The 20,073-nt window shown below is 37.8% G+C and overlaps 1 protein-coding gene across 3 annotated transcripts in view; it reads right to left on the bottom strand.

Annotated features, from left to right (window-relative positions):
• QSER1 (glutamine and serine rich 1) overlaps positions 1 to 20,073 on the bottom strand; it is a 38,775-nt gene that overhangs the window by 12,274 nt on the left and 6,428 nt on the right. The window contains exons 2-4 of one of the 3 annotated variants that reach the window (XM_061462808.1): positions 10,030 to 10,139; positions 8,556 to 8,723; positions 1,599 to 5,309 (exon numbers count right to left, since the gene is read on the bottom strand). In XM_061462808.1, the coding sequence (XP_061318792.1) occupies positions 1,599 to 5,309; positions 8,556 to 8,723; positions 10,030 to 10,139 (3,989 nt within the window). Of the gene's footprint in view, positions 1 to 1,598; positions 5,310 to 7,291; positions 7,401 to 8,555; positions 8,724 to 10,029; positions 10,140 to 20,073 lie in introns of those variants that run through there. The other 2 variants (XM_061462809.1, XM_061462810.1) reach the window with 2 other exon arrangements.

Here is a 20,073-nt window from a genome sequence, read left to right as displayed (position 1 = left end):
AGATATCAAGCCATATTGGCTACAGCATAACTACTAATATCACTTAGGAAACTGGCTTCATACTTAAGATTGTTATTGTACAGTTTCGTTACAGTCACTGTTAACTGCTGGCTTTATCACTTTAAAAAGAGAAAAGATAACGTGACATTCTAATAAAAGTGACCCAAACCAAATGATTTAAATATCAATGTGCCAATAAAAGTTATTCCAGATACATGAAGATTAATTAAATCAACTCGGCAAAATTGCTAAGCCAAGAAATACATTCTTCTGCATATATCCTATACCATTATTGCAAATAGGTTGTATGTCTTTTTTCAGTGAAAGCTATGACAGCTTTAATTAGACACAGCATTATCAGCTCCCCAAGTGTAATTACAGTGTCTTCAAAACAGCAGATAAATGGATATTTACTACCTAATGCTACCAACAGACTACATCTTAGTATTTGTCTTTCCATAGTTGTGTAAAGAAAAAAAAAGGCAGAAAAATTACTAGAAAACCTGCAAAAGCCCAGCAAGTAAGAAAGAAGTGATTACCAAGCAACTTGTACAATGTACAGTCTTGTACACAACAAAACAGGAAGGTGAATTCAAACATTGGTGGTATAAATATTAAATCTTTATGAATAATAAAGAAGTCACAATAACATTGTAAAAGGAAAATACTGCAAATAGAACACTCATGCAAATGGCCATCAACAAAACCCCTTTGAAATACTTCCTTCAGAAGCTGTACACAGAACATGGCTTATTAAAATTGACTTCAGCAAGAGGCTCACATGATGGCACGGTCCACATTTTGGCTTTCTGGAAAAAAAAGTCACTGCTTATTTGTTTAAAATATGTATTCAATGGAAAGATATATGAGGAACTTCATCTTCTGTAATGGCCTTTCCAAAATGCTTGAACCTAACATAACTTAATAGAAATATCTTCGGAAGAGAACAGTAATTAAGATGAAGTATTGTTTAGTATATCATGTATTCCACAATCTTTTCCCAGTATTTTAAGTCTGATTATTACAATTTAAGTTCAACTGTACTATGTATTTTTCAGTAAATCATGTCACCCCTAGAGAAAAAAAATCTCCCCCTCTCATCTAAAAAGAGAAAAAAAATACTGTTTTCATAAACATACTCTGTGCACCTCTATCGAAACTGCATATTTATCTAGGAAGAACTTAACTTTTGCTCATGGCAATTCTTAATATGCTCTCTTGCTAAACTTTTTTAATAAATTTTTTTTAAACCTCTGACATGATGATTTGCTGAGATTTCCAGGTGAAAATCATATTTAGCATTCTAAGCCAAAGAAGAGAACAGACACATTATTCCAATTCTCTGCTAAAATAACTTTTTGGTGTTAGAAGAGTCCTACTTAAGTAGCATTAAAAAGTTTACCTACAGATTTTCTAACTGTATAAAACACTAGTTTGGTTCATAGTCAATGCACGTTTTGAACATAACTCTTTATTATGGCTGGGATTAAAACCAAACCCAATGAAAACCTTTACCTCAACTGAAGACAGCTAAAATTATTCCTTATTTTTTCACCATCAACTACAGAAATCTCCTTCAACGTGTGCACTTGTTTTACCTGATTTGTTCTTTCTATCAGATGTATCATCCAGGGCTGACAATGCAGTAGAGATGCTCTTCTGAAGATCGTGGTTACCCCCCACAGAATCATCTTCATCAGAAGAAAATGAAGCCAATGCTTCTAAATTTTTCTTAATTTCTTCATCAGTATTTTTGGTTGGACTTTCATCACTACCTTCAGCAGCTACAGGTGCTGCTGCTGCTGGCTGAGGCTTTGCAGAGGGTTGAAGGCATGGGGCACGAACTACCTGGTTAACAGGTCGCCTCGTCCTGTTTGGCATTCGAACGGCTGGAGCTGAAAACTGCTGCCTTGGCCCAGATTTTAGGAAGTCTAAAAAAGATGCAATAAATCCTGTTTTGACTTCAGGCTGTTTTTCTTCAACTTCTTTGATTTTTTGCCTCATTCTTTCCTGATGCTGGTAAGTATCATAACAACTTTCAGAAACAGCAGAAGAGTATGTGAAACATGAGTCACTTCCTCTTGAATTTTGACGTTTGCACTGTCCACTTCTTTTTAGCTGTTTCTGAATTGCACTGTCGTCTTCTGCAGCATTTCTGGTTTGGATTTTTCCTTTGTTTTTTTTCTTTTGAAGGTTCCCTTGAGATAGATCTTGGCATTCTTCTTCAGTTCTATTAATGGTTCCATCCCCACTGTGGGGCACAGAGAGTGGCTGCAACAAAACCTTCGACTGGTTACCTGCCACAGTACCATCATCACCACCCATGTTAAAGTCATTCTCTGAAGCAGCACTTTCTCCACTTAGGCTCCTACCACTTGAAACAAATTCTGTGTCTCTTGCATTCAGTGCACCATCAGCTGAAGCATCATTATCTTCTTCGGATTCATGACTGATGCTACATTGTTTCTTACCTGGAGCAGCCCCTTGTTCTTGCTCTTCTTGACCAGGGCCAAGGGTGGGAGAGGTCATTCTTGTTGCTACATTTTGATCTGAAGTTTCAATGTGTTGCTGATCAAGGTTCACAGTTTTTGTCTGTATTGTTGACACTGGTGTAAGATTTATAGTAATTTGGCTTCCATTCAAAGAAATATTACTAATGCTTGTTGGCTTTCCAACTACTGTAGGTGAGGCACTGAAACCAGAAGACACACGTCTTACATCCACTGATTGAAACTGTGGTTTAGACTCCTCACTATTTTCAACAGACTGGATTTCCCCGTCATTAGAATTTGATTTGGCAAAGTCAGATGGTGTTACTCCACAGGCTGCTGCTGTTGCTGCTAAGATGTCATCTACATTGGATAATATATTCCTCTCATCACTGAGAAGTATAGATTCTGGGAAACATATTGAACTGAGAGAAACAAACTGGTTTTTTGAATCATGTTGATTTGTCTGAGTAAAATGATCTTTTGTTGTCAAATGCTGCTGTAGTGGCTTTGAGGGCTCAGAAATGTCCATTTTCATGACTTCTGAATTCTGAGTATGAAGCTGCTGCTGCGAATGACCCCCATTACTTTGAATAATATGACCATCCATCTGAAGGAATGGATGTGGCACCTGTTGAGGACTCTGTATTCTTTGCACTTGTGGTGATGCCTTTGTTTGTCCTAAATCTGACTGAAGTATTGACTGGTGAAGAATCTGCAAGTCACAGGCTGACTCCAGCAGTACTTGTGCACTGGGCAAGCACAGCTGATGACCATGCCTTAAAGCATGAGACTGAACCTGTGATGCCACGCTAATGACTTGGCCTTGCTGTTCTTGAGCTTTACTTTCATGTACCTTATGCATAAGAGAATGTTGCTGGTTTAGTTCTTTAGTGCTCACGGTTACTTGTGTCGTGTGCATTAAATTAGCTGTCTTTTTCATATCATGGCTTAGACTAGTGATATGGCCAATATGCTGGGAAAGCTGTTCCACAGAATTGACCATTCTTTCATCTTTTTTTGTTCCTTGAAGAGTAAGTCCCACAACTTGATCCTCAAGACGAGAGTTACTTCTGATGACACTTTGAGAGTATCTGTCATCTGCTTTTGAGACCCTATAGGATACATCCTGAGCATTGATTTCCTCATCAGTTAGCCTTTGAGTGGAAGACTCAAGAGTAGCTTGCTGTTGCAATGCCTGCATATCCTGTATTGATAATTCCTCCTCCTGTTTTGATGAGGCATACAAATTAGAGTCAGACTTCCTTTTAACGTATGACTTTGTTTCTGAGGAAGGCCTGCTGTTCTGCAGGGTCTGTGAATGAGCTGGGGATGCAAAAGGAGGAGACTGGACAGATGGCAAAAACTTCTGAGACTGTGGAGAGGAGGATTCTTGTGACTGAGAATTCTGAGAAGAATGTAAAGAAATATAGCTCTGGTTAGGACTCGAGGCTGGAAGAGCTTGTATCCGAGGAGAGGCATTAAAGGAAAGGGAAGGCGATGTCAATGTTAAAGACTGCCCTGAAGAATAGCTTTCTGAAGGACTAACAGCTGATAAAACTTGTGATTGAGATGAAAAACTAACTTGGGATTGGCTAACTGGAGATAAACCCTGAGTGTGACTAGAAGAGTAGCTCTGAGATTGGCTGACTGAAGAAAGTTCCCTTGTTTGCCCAGAGTAATTCTCATTTGGAACTGAAGTCAATACCTGTTCCTCTGAGGAGTAACTGAGAGTTTGACTATCAGAAGTAACAGCTTGTGATTGCCCAGAAAAAGTCAATGTTTTATACAGAGAGGGCAGCTTCTCAGCCTTGCTGGATGAGAAATCCTGTGAGTGACTGACAGGTGGCACACTCTGAGTTGGGGATGAAACATAGTTTTGGGACTGGCTGACCGACAAGAGGCTTGGGAGCTGTGCTGTAGAATAGATCTGTGCTTGGCCTGTAATGACAGAACTCTGGTTTTGTGCAGTTTTGGCATAGCTTTGTGTCTGCACAGTGGGAGCTACACTGTGAGGTTTGGGGGTCTTTGCTGACCTTGGAGGCTGCTTCACGGAACAGTTTTTCACTTTTGTTGTGGAAGCAGATGGAAAACCAGGTGATGGAACTGCAGATGTGTATGACTGAGCAAGTTCCACTGTGACTTGAGAAGTCTTCTGCTGTAGTCCTCCATTGCTCACCTGAGTAACATCTCCAACTGGGCTGCAAGATAATGCTGAGTGCCTAGATGTATCCTGAAAATTAACTCCACCTGTACTTGTTAAATAGCTGTGTAAGGAATGCTGTGAAACAGTCAGTTGAGCCTGAACAGACTGAGTATTTGAAGGCCGCTGATGGTGTTTAATAACACTACATTCGCGCTGAAGTGCTCGATCAATAGAAGCAGTGGAACCAGTAAAGACAGATGTGCTATATGCCTGAGAAACCTGCTGAGCTCCTCCAAGGGTTGAAGACAACAAACTAAATTGAGGTTGCAAGAGATGGGGTGCAGATTCTTGAGCAGAACGATATGTTGATGACTGAGGTGGTATACTGGTACTTAAAACAGAACTGCCTAGGCGCTCAAATGTCACAGCAGTTGGAACAGTGCCTTGTGATGTTTTAATCTGCAATAAAGGATCATGGGTAGTTAAGAGACCATTAGATGTAGCACTGAAAGTAGTATCTTGAAGAGTAAGAGAAGGAGTAGTAGCAGCAAAGTTTCTACTACTCAAAGTGTTGGGATGCTGATATGCTGATAAAGCAGATGTTGGTGGAAATGTTCCAGAGGTTGGCAAAGCTCCAGTAACAAAAAGTTCTGTGGCTGTTGAGGAATGCATACCTGGAAAATAAACAAAAAACAAGAAGAAAAGGAGCATAAGAGAGCTTTACAAGTTGCAACAGTCTGCATTTCTAGAACTCATCTGAGTGTAAGATTTTACAGCATTTACAAATGTAACCTTCATTAGAATCACCACCCCTTTTAAATGAAAACATATAAAAGGGAGGCCCTTACTGTGGGTCAAACTGGAAGTGCAGGGTTTTCTACGAATTCCAAATTCTGTACCTACAGTGAATTGGCAAGGGGAAAAAAAAAATCATATCCTTATGATAAAAACCATGGACAAAAAGATTGTACAAGATGAATTCTTCTTTGAAACTGAAAGCTCTTTATTACTTTCAGTTTAGAAAGAAGTTTGTAGCAGAGAACAACTGATAAAAAGCCCTGCACACCTTTAATATACAGTAAAAGGCAATATTACACCTCACCAATTGTAACACATACACAGTTAAAGGAACAATACCATCTCCTGCATCTACCCTCACCAATACTTTCATAACTTGCTTTATGGAAACATTTTGGAGCTTGCAGTGAAATAGCTAACAGCTACACTTTGTAATGTGTTCCTTAAAAGAGGGCTTTGACTTTTAATACAAAGAATAAATATGATTTGTATGCTTTCCAAAATATTCACAGACAGCAACTATCTGCACAGTGCAACAGCAAGTATCCAACTGAAAGGTATAATATTACTTGTTTGTATCTGGACACTAGTATGATATCCTGCCTTAAATAGTATTTCTCTACATCACATACTACTCCAATTGCAAGAGGAGTGAGAAATTCCCTTGCAAGTTTTCCCTTGCAGTGATTCATACTCTTCAGCGCTTTTCGCCCTGTAACTTGCAGGTACTGGTGAAGTTTGTGTGCTATTTCCAAAGTCTATGAACAGAAGTGAAGGCAAGTTTATTCTTGGGGAGACTTAAACTTCTTGTAAAGGGTACGTAAATCAGAAAAAAAAAAAGAGTGAAAGTTACTGGTTTAATTTGACCTTTTTTAGTTCTTCTTGGACATTTAAAACAGCTTTTAGTTTTGTATAATTTAAGAATAAATAAAAAAAATCACAGTAAATAAAAGGTGGGTTTGAGACAAACACTTCAGGAAAAAAAATCCATTTTAAAATGTATTTAGTCCTCTTAAACTGATTGCGACATAATCATACATTGCTTTGGAAGTTTCAGATGAAACTGCAAAAGAAAGTTTTTGTTCAAGACAAACTGATACAAAGAGATGTGAGACTGAGGGAACACCAAGGTATTTTTCATAAGTTAACAATATGGTCTTTCTCAGTAAGAAAGCATGAGCAGTGTTTTAACACCTTTTTTCTCCTGCTCTAAAAAACTTCAACATCATGTCCAACTGGGTTCTCTTTTACTGATCTCTACCAGTAACACAGAAGTAGGGGCATCCCAAAGCATCAAAGAAGAGGAAGAATTTACACCTGTTGTAACTGCAGATGTTAATTTCTCATCTAACCTGTATTTTTCCCTTCTATAAATTAAAGCCCTTCCTACTAAGCAGGCGATTTCTTGAACCAGACATGGGCCAGTCACAGAAGCATCATCACAGCAGAACTGCTGGGTTTATATTTTACTTGTGTAAAGGAGCAGCCAAAAGGTATGGCAAAGGTAGTAAGTTGTGTGCCCAGACACCTCCTGCACTACTCTAAGAAATCAGAACACTGATAAAAATGCCACATACCAGAGGAAAACTTGATAAGACAATATAACAAACATGCTGCTCCTCTTTTCTCCCCAAAATCAGCAGTTGCAGAGTTTGGAGAAAAAAAACAAAGTGAAAAGCCCTTCTAAAGAGAGGTCACCTTGAAGAGCAAAGAGCACTTGCTTTTCCTCATCAAAAAAGTCTGTAGAAGACAAAGCTCTCAAAAGACACTTGGGGAGACTGAGGGATACAGAAAAGCAACAGAAGTATTAAAGGACAACAGAAATCTCAGAAAACTATAATATTGAAAATGGGCTTACTGATGAGTTCTTAGTACTGAGTACTGAGAAGTCTCTCAATCACAGGTATCAACATCAAACCCGACCCACAGCATGTCTCCCCCTTCTTCACAATTCACTGTTAGGCAGGCTGCAATGGAGAAAACATGCTAGGAAGAAGAGAAAAAAAGATTTCTTCCCAGCTGATAATCTGCTGTGAGGATAGGTCATCACTACTCTAAACACCACTGATTTATATTAAGATTTTTTTGACAGACTAACAGCGTGCATCTTCATCTGTGCTCCTACACATATGTTTCTGGCCATGGTGCATAAAAAGCCACATTCTCTCTTCTCACCTTTGAGTAGCTCTTCACAGAATGCAGCTGCATGTTACACTGAACAGATCAAGTACAAACTGCCAACAAAAGGATTGTTCAACTCTTCCCTCTTCCTACCTTATGCCTCCTCCCTACATCAGAACCAGCAATCACACAGCTGCACCAGGACAGAGATCAGCTTGCTGATATGACAGAAACCCATCCCACCAAAGGAAAACCCACCCAAACCTTTTCTGTCAGATGAATGAATAGATCTGATTCACTGCACAGCTGCGCAATCGCAGCACAATATTAACCATACCTTGAAGCTACTCAGAAATGTAGTAGCAACACTTATCTTACTGTGGCTGTCCACAGCAAGCTCAAAATATACAATGTTTCCTGCTTTGCACAGAAGGCTTCACAGATACGGAGGTTTGCAGAAGGCAGTCAGCCTGCCAAGGAAGACGGCACGTTTGTTTATTTGTAAATTAGATCAGCTATTTCTGTGCAAAATGCATCTCAGTCCTCGTTTCTGAGAACATCTTGCTCATTACTTCTGTGTACAAAGGGGCTAAAGTTATCCACAGACTTTTAGTACAAATATCACAGAACAACAACTATGACAGGGAACACTTTGAGAATGAAAGTCCTGGTCGCGTGTACAGGTAACCTACTCCAATGTGCTTATGGTGTTAGCAAGAGTAATCCCAAAGTTGGAGAATATATTTGACTCTTTCAACAAAATAATATCCTATACATCCAAAATCCTTCTAAACAATTAGAACTTCTGCTCATGTAATTCTTCTTCTAATAGAATACTTCTGTTAATATAATTTCATTGATTTTGAGATATTTAAATACTGAGATGGAAAAGAGGTAGAAGACCTGTGGCCTTTTCAGTTAAGTCAGGGTATTTTTGCTTAAAATTCTCTCCAGCATTCAATGTAACAATGACAAATTCTATTTCAAGAGAAATTTTTCACCTGTCTGCCAGGAAGGAGCCCTGAATTGCGGTAAAAGGGTAGATCCTGAAGAGACTGCCTGAGCAGTACGAGACTCAATAGCAGAGAGAAAATTCATAACTGAAGAAGTTTCCTTAGTGTTACTTCCAGCACCGTGCATACTGGTGGTATCAAATATTCCTGAAAGACCTAGATAAGGGTGGAGGGAAATGAAACAGAACAGACAATTTAGATGAACTTACAAGAAGCTCAATCAAATAACAAGCATATACATTCATCATTCAGTAAAAGTAATCTATGAAACATTAGCAATATTATTAAAGTACATTGATTTTTCAGTTTTGACTGTTCTGTAGTGTTGCAACTGTAAACTGGAACTTGAATATACATTTTAAAATCTATTATTAAATGCATGTCAAATATCATGCTTAAAACCAATATTTAGGTACACTGATAAAATTCTCCATTCATCTGATGATTCACTGTTCTATTTTTTTTCATACAAACTATTTAAACATTCAGAATTCCTTCTGAAATAGGTTCAGCTTCTCTGTTCACCTTCCCCCCTGGTTCTTGCTCTTTGGAGTCTTGCAGTTTGAAGTCCTCTGCAGTCTGGAGTTTTTTTCTGTGACTAGCACAAGAAAAGGGGTTTTGGTTGCATTCCCCATTCCACTGAACACCTTTGTGGTTCACTGTTGCTGACACCTTTCAGTGGCAGGAGGTTCAGTGGGAAGCACTGGAGAGAACCAGTTTTTAGTAACAGACATTATGAAAGAGTGTAGGGTCTGCACCCTGGAACACTCCCTGCAGTTCTCTGACCCTCCATCGCCCTGGTCAAGGACTTGGCCAAGAGACTGAAGATTCCAGCCAGCACAAGCTCAAATATCTTTCCTTAGAAACTGGGCTGCAAAGCGATCATGAAGGGGTCATGCCCTATCTTCTCCTGACATGCAGAAAGGCTATAATCAGGATCACCAACAGATCCTGATGCAGATGTAACACAGCCTAACCTCCTACTATATTTAAATTTTAACTTTCTCCCAGCACTACGGCTTAGTTTGCACAGGTAAACACTAGAACAGTGTGCTCAAACTTGCATTAGCTTTGCTGTTTGCTTTACTCTAAAAGAATAAGCATGATTTCTGCAGCTGGCTTCAAGGCATACTTAACACTTGGCCCTTATGCGTAGGCCAAATCCTGAAAAGCTGTATTTTAAAGAATAAATTTAGTTTCTTTAAGAACCAACATTAAGTTAATAAACATAGCCCCTCCCCTTATATTTCCTTTCTACTTAGGGCATTTTGATAAAAGCTAACAACTGACTGTTAACTTCCTACTACAAACTCAGCTCTTCTAATACTACCTGCCACCACCTGCATGACAAAATCCCTCCAATTATAAAATTCAGCAACTTGAACCTAAATTATCTAACAGGTTTGTTGGGGTTTTTTTCCTTTAGCTATTTAAGCTGTAAACTCATTATACGGACAGTTACCAGCAGAATGATGTGTAGCAGAGTATCCAGGAAGCTGATGAGAAGCTGTGTATGTCTGTCTGTGAAGTTCTGCTTCTGAATGTGATGAATGTCCTCCTCCATAGCTTAAGCTAAGAAAGAAATTAAACATTATTAACAAAAAAATCCACAAACCCCAAACAAACCAATCAACCAACAAAAAACCCCAACCCAACAAAACAACAACAACAAAAAAACAGCTACAGAAACAAAGTACAAGTATGAAATCCCAACCACAACTCAAGAAGTTGAGGAAGCAAAAGAGAACATGAGCCCAAGAACTAACAGACGTAGTTGTGCTAGCACATAACTAAAAATGTTAAGCAGACAAAAATCACTTCAAAACTTAACGAGCCAAAGCAGGGAGAGATAGAAGCCTTACAAAAATCAAAGTTGTGAAGTCTACAAAGAACTAGGTCAGGAAGACACAGGTCTTCCTAGTTCAACTGTAAGAAACACTGAATGGACACTTTCGGTAATGATTTACTGATGTAAATCTGCAAAGCAGATGACTACAAATACATGCCTACTTTTAACATTTCAGTTTCTGATTCTATTAGAACTTCCAGGACCGGATTTAATACAAAGGCTGGAATGACAAGGAAGCTGTGGGAGCAACAGTTTTTTAAAGATTTTGTTAATTTTGGTGCAATTCTAAAAAAATTGACAGCAACAACACTACCAAGTTACCAATCCCAGTCCTCAGACCTCCTACCATTAAATGCAAGTTAATGATGCACAGATTTTATTTAATGTTTTGAAATGAGTCATCTACATTAACATGATGTTATAATCAGCAGAAGCAAACTGAAAATACACAGTGTCTGGCCTGTGCAAAAGTAAAAATACAGAAAATAAAGAAATGTGATCTAAATATCAAGCTACATCGGGAACATGCCAAAAGTGCTAATGATTTCCAACTTTAAATGGCAGAAAAAGGAGGGAGAAGCAAAACAAAATCCCCAAATTTTCAAGCTTCCACAGATTCATCTCTGTATAGCACCTGTCAAATGGAAAAAATGAAGCCAGCCCAACCAAATAACAGTTTACCTTCTCTTCTTGCCTTTTGGACATTAAGTTTATAGGTAGCTGCTTACCTACTCCACTGCACATGTGAGATATGCTTCAAGTTCAAAATTAAATTGTAAACAGATGCCAAAAAAACCCTAACAGCAAAACCCACAGCCGTCCCTGCCTGCTTTAAGGGAGGCTTCCCCTATCCTCTTTCATCCCCTGGGATGAGGGGGCAGTCACTCTGCTTAAGGGAAAAATGGAACACTTTATGCCAGAAATCATGACATCATGGGAAACTTTTATAGAAGTCACCAAATAATTTTAAAAATTGGGAACACTGCTGCTTTTGCTTTGTTTTCATTAACATGGCAAGAGGAGACTGGAGATGCGATGAGCCTTTGAGAGCAGTGTGACCTCCACATGTTACGAACTAACAAAAGCCTGTCTGTAAGGGATACAACATTTTAGGCTTTAGGCTTCTAGATTAACTTCTGTGCCCAAGATGCACTAACAGGGGATATATTTTCCATTTCAGCTGCTTAGAGCATAGCAATGTCATATCATCAGCATGCCAGAATGAGGCACAAGCCTAAATAATGAACGAAAATCCTTTGGTTTTTTTACAAAAAGCTTCTGCTTCTATTACTTTCACACCTTTCACAGTAATAACTACCATTTAGAGAATCCCCAAACCTCAATTCAGAGTCAGCACATCTTTGCCCTTATGTTGTAGAGGACAGGCTTTTGTGCAGTTCAACACTATGTATCTGCAACAGATTTATATTGTATGCTGACTGAAATCTAATGGTTTGCATCATTACTACAGACAACTTCCAGACCAAAAATTCATAATAGTGTTCTGTATGTAAAACATTATGGATGTAATAAAGCCAAATTAAATTGTTTTTTTTACAAGGCAGATTTAAAGGTAAGCTGGTTTTGGTTTTTTTGAACATACTTGCATAGCTAGTCCTAACTTAGGACACATGATGTTTTCTTCAGGTTTTTTAAAAATAAAAATGTACTACATGAGAAAGTAGGTTTCTAAGCTGAACCATACTAGTAGCACATGTATTGCTAGCATGATTCACCAACACAAATACTGACGTTATGAAAACTTTCTGCTCACAAAAGAATCATAGAATGGCTTGGGTTGGACAGGACCTTAAAGCTCATCCAGTTCCAACCCCCTGCCATGAACAGGGACACCTTCCACCAGACCAGGATGCTCAAAGCCCTGTCCAACCTGGCAGTAGGTTTTACTTTAACATTTTCTTTAAGCATTTACCTATACAAAAGTATGTGATGCTTTTTAAATGTGTATGAAAAAAAAGTCAGCACATTATGAAGTCACAAGTGGATTGCTCATATAGCAGAGCACCTTCCTTTTCCCATTTAGGCTATTTTCAGGCTGAGAGGCATGTGTTGTAGTGGTGCTCCAGGCAAGTGGGCATACACTTTACAGCAAAAATCCTTTGAGATAAGGTGAGACTCACAGAAGCCAGTACAGATTAAATCTAGTAATACTGCATCATTCATGCTTTCACACTGTCACAGCAAAAGGACATGACCAAAAGTGGATGAACTTCATATTAACCACTGAAAAAAAACTGGTAATCTAAAAATTGGTTTGCTGGTTGTTTGTTGGGTTTTTTTTTTTTTTTGTATTTTTAACTTGACATTTCTACTTATTCTGATAACAACGTGAAGACTGAGAGTCACTTCTTTGTAAAAGAATAGCATGGTATATGCAAAGACTACATAACAGCCTAACACACAAGTGTGTAGATGTGAGGCACTACACTCTGAATTATAAAAGCTACTTGTAAAAGAAACCTAGACGTGCAACACGGATGATGCTGGAACTAACACTGGGGTAAAAATAACCCCTAGGCCTAGTATCTAAAAAACCTCGTTAATTACTAGAATCTCAAAATTCTAGTGATTGTGAGCATCAAAAGAACACTAAAAGTATATGACGCCTTTTTTTTTTTTAAAATAAAAACTCCCATAAAAACTCAGGTCATAGTTTGTGCAACCACAACCTCAAAAATGAATTCGTCTTTCAATAAAAACACTGTTTATAAGAACAGTTGTTTATTGTATAATTACTAGTTGCTGGAATGTAGATTCTTATCTCAAAAAAACCCTGCATATATCCCTTCAGTTTACATAAGCTTATCCTAAACACAAGCACAGCAACAGGAGGAAGATTATTGCCTTAGGGTTTCTTTTTATAAAATGTAGCTTTTAAACAGATGAACTTATACAGCATGTAATTTGCACACCAAAAATATATTAAGCATGGCAAACAACGTTATGGCTATCTAGCGTTTGCACTCCAGTTCTGAAGACTGTTAAAATTCCACATGAGCTCTCACTTGTACTGAAATGTCGGATTAGTTTCTGAAGAAACATTCACATTATTTGAAACTTTATTATTTGTTATCATTAATTGCTATACAATGTTCATTGTATACAATTTTTCATTGAAAAGGTCCATTCAATTTTAACATAATATTTAAGCGTCCTTTTAGGGATGTCCTATAAAGAGCCATCATTATTTGTCATTCCTGTAATAATGCAATCAAAAAAATCCTTATGACAATGAAAGTGCAACCATTCAAATATTAATGTTTTTTTCAGCTACATCAGTTGGGCTAACAGAAGATTATTACCTCACCAGTAAAATTTATGGAAGAAAAATGCATAGTCATTGCATTTAATTGTTACTAAAATACCTCAACTTTGATTTACAACTCTTGTTAGTCCAGATTAAGTCTTCCCTAAATCAACTCTTTGTGCACCTGCTCATATTGCTATTCTTATGATAATTTATTTCCACAGCATCCTTTAATCTTATAGTTTCATACAAATTTAGGTCTTCAACTGCGAAAGGTTACTGAGTTACATTCAACACTGCACTTGCCATCCTCCTCACCTGTCAAGACAATTACTTGGTTTGTGCTTTACACAAAGTAATAAATGCATTTAACTTCAATCTCAAATGGAATGATCGTTTTCACAAGGAGACAAAATGTAGCTGCAATAAGCACTGGACACACAATTAAGTCCGTATTTCTAATTTTCTCACTTCAAACAACCTTGCTCTTCTAGGCATTCAGAGAATGAAACACAGAAACACTTCAAACAAGCATTTTAGTTAATACTTGACACAAAAAGGTATCATTATACGGAAAGCAGACATTTTCCACTTTCTACTTTATTTTCTAGATCAATTTTCATTAGATCTTAGCAATTTTTAAGTTTGTTTGTTTGTTTTTAAGTTTAGTAATAGCAGTTGTTCAAGCTCCAGGGGATCCTGTAATACATGAAAAACAGATCGGGACTCTTAAGGAGCAAAGGCTACTTCTGGGTGCAATAGCTGGGTCTTTTGTTCTTAGGCACTTCTAACTCTAAATCTTCTAAATTCTACCTCTGCTATAATGTGTCTGAGATCCAGAACAACCAAACGCACACACCATATGAGTGAGACCCGGGAAACAAAGCTCATGCTGGGGCTGCCTGTTCAGGCTTTCTGAAAACAAGGAGCTTCCCAACTCCAGTGGGAAGATGACCAGGCATATGGTCCACTTCTCACCAAGTTGCCAAAAAGGAGATCAAAAAAAGTAGCAATAGTTTGTGCTGACCTTAAAACTCACACTGCATTTTATCTGACATAAGAGATATGCAAAACAGGGGAAATATGACTCAAATTTTCCCCTCTACCCCAAAGCCCAGACACTTGGCAATAGTCTCCCTTCAACCAGCTCCTCAGCTATGCACCAGCGAGTCCCACTCAGAGGACCAAAGCAAAACCAGTCAAGGTCCAAACACTGCAAAAATGACAAATGCCTTTCCCAACATTAAAAATACCATTCTAAATATAAGATACTGAAACTGACATGCAGCTTACATCTCTTTTTGTCTGCTATATTTCATTTGAAACGCACAAAATGCAGTTCCAGCTTGCATTACCTGCAAGTCCATATTTAGAATTGGTTTAATATTACATACAATAGTTAATGTTTTGCTTAAAGATCTATCTTTGCTGATTTGCCCGGGCAAAAAAAACCTGAAGAGCATCATTTGGAAACATTACTTGAATTTAACATGGATGAAATGAAGAGCATAATGGTATTTTAGCCAGCATGCACTTCAGCTGCCCATTATAACAGCAAGAGTTCACTGCCATGTGCGTAGTTCAGCATCTAGGGTTTGTACGCAGCTCACAAAAAAGAATCTAAAAATGGGCTTGATCTTGTATTTTAAAAAAGCAATGACTAAGAAAACAGAATCATAACAGAAAGAGTTGCCTAGAAAGAGAGTTCAATAGTCTTAACAACAGCAAATCACCCCTGCCCAACAGACAGGCCAATGCACTTCATAAGTTTAAAAGCAAGCCCATAGAAACAACATAAAATGTTTCAAAAATTAATTCCAACATAAACCAAAGGAAAACAAACTTCTGCTCAGCCCAGATACTCACTTCAGGGCAAATTTTTTTTATTTTTTTTATTTTTTTTTTTTTTTAGGAAATGTATACAGTATGTTATTTTTCACCTCTATTTCCCAGCTGAAAGAGACACTGCAAGAACAAAGTCAGTTCAAAGCTTGCAAACATTAGCAGGTTCAGGAAAAATAAGAAACCAGCCAACTCCTTGCATCTAATTCCCTGATCCTCTGATCAGATGATACAAGACAAGACAATTCTTAACATTTGAAGATTGAACCGATACTTGCATAAAGAGAAAGAATAGTTAACAGTGTGGAAGAGTTATGGTATCCATCAGACAAAAGAAAAAAGAATCTGCTACTTGAAAAATAAAGTACACCACTGAAAAATCTGAAGGATCTCTAAAATTAATGCATCTTAAAAGGTACACTGAGTGTTCCTTTAGGTACAGTACACATTTTTAGCACCTACCTGGCCTATTTTGAAATTACCACACAAGAAATAAATAGATGTCAATGTTTTGAATTTTTGTTAACTACCTAATACTATTCTTCTTCGAGACAGATGACTTTAAGATAGAAAATACAGAATCAGACACCAGTACTGCGGCATTTCAGTAAAACACAGATGAGTAGTATTTTATTGACAACCTCAACTGTCTGTTGGTTATGCCTAAGAATGTAATTTAATGTAAAGACTATGTAACTAACAGACTACACACTGAATGTAGAATATTATCGAATAGTAACATACCAGAGGCAATGACCCTTCACTCCTTCATTAAAGATGAAATTATAATGTTAATTTCCAACTTCAATTCATACTCACAACAACCAAGTCCATGACTGGACCAAAGGCTGTCTCAAGGTACTTGCGAGAGGAAATACTTATTATTTCCTGGCTTTCTAGGAGCTGAGATAAGGAGGTTCTAAGAAACAGATTTTTAAGTAGCAAATAGCAAGCAGGGAACTGCCTGATTGAGCAAGAGTTCATGCTGTTCCTGCGATTCTTTACCCAAACACATGCTATATCTTAAGGGAAGAAAAAGATCTTACAGCAAAAAAGTTCCATCTCCTTTTTAATCCCATGTTTAATGTGTCTGAACCCCTTATGCTTGATCCTTTTTAAAACAAAATCTTCCAAACTGCTTCAGGAAAGCCAAAATAGTCTTACTAGTATTTCAAAGCCTGAGTGCAAGCACTGGCTTGTCTGATTAAGTAACTTGTGGAGCTCTTAATAACAAAAACAATATAACTCCATTTTCATCAAATGTTTCATCAAAGTTAAACTATGTCTTGACTCTATGTGAAAACTAATATTCAGACAAAAATGAGCTATTTCTATATGTCAACCCAGGACAAGTCACTATGGAGGGACTGGACAAACTACTTGATTCTTATTTTTGAAGGTATATGATCTGAATTGTCTTTGTGATGAGGTTATGTACAGTTGAAATGTAGCACATTTAACAAAGTCATCTTTTTTTTTGAATCAGAATTGGCAGACATTGCTACTGCTTCTCTGGGTCTGGACAAAAATTTGTAGTACCTAACCAAAGCAACTTTCTAAAATCCTATGGCATACAAAAAATAAAACTAAGCTATTCTATAATAATGCCCATTTTGAGCTCCTGATGTACTTTTTAAGATTTCAAGTTCCAGAGAGGAACCTTCAGTTTTCTTGATCTGAATACTGAAGCCTGAGTTTGATGCCCTTATTAACTCAGTATCAACACTCCCCACATCTAAACAGACATTGCTATGCCCACACTCACCACCCAATTTATATTATAATGTGGTGTCAGATATAATTTTAATCCATGTGTTTGCCAAGCAATGTTTTGGGGGTTTACATCTTCTCTGACAGCTTCTACTCTACTGCTCCCTGCAGAAAACCGGAGTACCCATTATGGTTTGTGTAGCTTACACCATGTAAAGAATTGCAATATTCATTTCTCACCTTCTGAGGTGCTGGTTTGTTTTGTCACTACATTTACTTATCTTCTCTTACCCTTTCTCTATGAAAAAACCTTCTCTTTACCTAGCAAGGAGATAATAGGTGTTTGCTGGTTTTGTTTTGTTTTTTTTTTTATCAGTAATAGGTCTCTCCTACAGAGCTTTGCTCACAATTTCAAAGTATTTTGCAAAACAATAATGAAAATATAGCACTTTTTCTTCAACATGCGATGCTATTCTGTTTTCAAAAGTGTACTTGGAGGTATTTGAAACTCTTCCCAAGATCATCACATTACTGATGTTTGAGCACACAGCATAATCCTCTATTACTGTGGCAGAGATAAACACAAAAAGATTTCATTACTTTAAATAATAAAATTTTATTTCAAAATGTAAAAATCAGCAGAACATTATCTCAAGAAGTGACTTACCCACATCAGTGCCGTATTAAAAATACAATTCATTTCAGCTACTGAAATGCTTCTCAATCCTTATCCTCCCACAGTTATTAATGTAGTATTTTGTGGCAAGCTTGAGTATTACCTTTGGGGTACTGCAGAATGCCTGATATCCTATTTCTTATTAAGCCCTTTATTTTCCAGTTACATGGAAAAGATCATGCTGAAGTTGAGATATTCATCAGAAGAGGTAAGAGGGGCAAATATATATGACATATCAACTGACAGAGCCACCTCAGGCAACACCTCTTTTCACCACCAAATCTTCAAGCACTTTACAGTTCCACAACCCACGAAATATCTTCTCCTTTAACCTAGAGCAGCTAAGGCCCAAACACTAACCCACTCAGATTTACAGACATCACAACCGAGTTTCAAACACTCGGTACCAAGAGTCAGTTTCTCAGAGTTCTGTGAAGTTAAAATTTCTAATTGCTCAGTACACAACATACTGAACCTGTGTAAAGATCAGTGGCTTCACAGCTCACAGATGCAGAACTTGCACATAGTTGAGGCACCGACTCACTGCCGATATACGAGACCACAATATCCTTGCTCATGACCATATCCTTGGTCATCTGTATAGCTTGCAGTTGAAGGCCATCAAATAGGCTCTAAGCCTTCAGGCACACCTACATGGCCACCACAGTATTCTCCCTACACTACACTACAAGGTCAAAGCAGCTCACAGGAACTCTTTTGGCTTCAATAATGTGGCATCCCAATGACTAACACCTCTTCTATCCCAATTTAGGAGGTGTGCCCAGGAAAGATCTAACATATTAACAACACAGAGCTCATTGTAAAATGCAGCACCAAGAGTCCTTATGTTAAAGTCACAGGGTGCTTTTACAAGGAAAATCAGCATAGTCCTTGTTTTTAGCTCTTACACCTCTTCATCAGTGCTTTATTCGCCCTAAAACAGATTCAAACTTACATTTCTAACCTTGCAAAGAGGACTCTGGCTATCACACTGTCAACAGCTACTATTTAGCTGAAAATATACCATACAAATTCAATTGCCTGTGAATGCTTCAATGAGAAAACATGCACTGTTCAAAACTGTAGAAAAAATAAATGCCCTTTATTTTGAGATGGGAGAAACACACACACACACATATATAAACATTCTTTAAATATGTCCCACTACTGATTTAAGATTTCCTGACATTCAGGCAGATGACTAGACAAAAACAAGTAATAGAAATCAAAACAGTATACACACAAATTAAAAAAAAAAAATCCTTTAACTGCTGGAAAACCTGTATTCTCTTTTAAACAAATAATGACAAAAAGGTTTTTTCTGGAGAAGAAAAGAAGAAAATCCCAGCTCTCTTCAGTGGTACTGAGCATCAGTAACCTCCAGGTCACCAGTTCCAACAACTTGAAGAGTTAACAAATGGTTGCTGTTGAGAGTCGTAAGGAGTTTGTTTTCTAGGATCACTGTGTTCACAATTGAGAAAAAACTAGTAGAAATCCTATTCTTGGTAGGCTCAGTAGAGACTAGTGAAACTGGAGGAACATAGGAATTAAAGGATTATTCACTGTCTAGCACTGGAATTTTTGACACGGAGAAGAGAGAAAGTAAACAGGATGTGGTGTGAAACTCTTAAATTGCTGCATTTCTGAAAGGGATTTCCTGGTCAAAAAAAAAGTGCAACAGGGAACGTGCAGCACACGCTGGTACATTCAGTATTGCCACAAAAACACCAGCTCAGCTGCACATGCACCATGCAGGCGCAATGGCCATCTGTCTGCCACGTTCTGGATGTCCAAAAGCTTTCAGAACAAGTTGCCAGACATCTGGAAACGCTAGACAAAGGGCAAGCGCCCTCAAACTCTTCACACAACACTGCCAGGTGAAAAAGAGGGCTATCTCCAAAGAAATCTAGATGTATGACAGCCCCAAGTATAATTCATATACGGTTATTAAGGAATAAATGTTCCTTCTATGTAAATACTATTACTTTTAAGATAAGGATGCCTAAGGGTGCCTTCTTCCTGCTGAGTGTAATTGGTTACACTTACTCAAGTCCTAAGCAAGCAACAGAGGTAGTCATGTAGAAGGAAGATGAAGAACAAGAAAAGCAATATGGGCAAATAAAAGCTTGTCTAAACGTATGTATATTCTTGCTAAATTGCT

The sequence above is a fragment of the Pezoporus flaviventris genome, unplaced genomic scaffold, assembly GCF_033815535.1.
Source record: "Pezoporus flaviventris isolate CSIRO_AGI_PZ_B2104156 unplaced genomic scaffold, CSIRO_AGI_Pfla_v1 ptg000036l, whole genome shotgun sequence".
Classification (NCBI taxonomy): Eukaryota; Metazoa; Chordata; class Aves; order Psittaciformes; family Psittacidae; genus Pezoporus; species Pezoporus flaviventris.
Note: the sequence above shows the minus strand (reverse complement) of the source record. Positions and strands in the feature narration are given on the sequence as shown.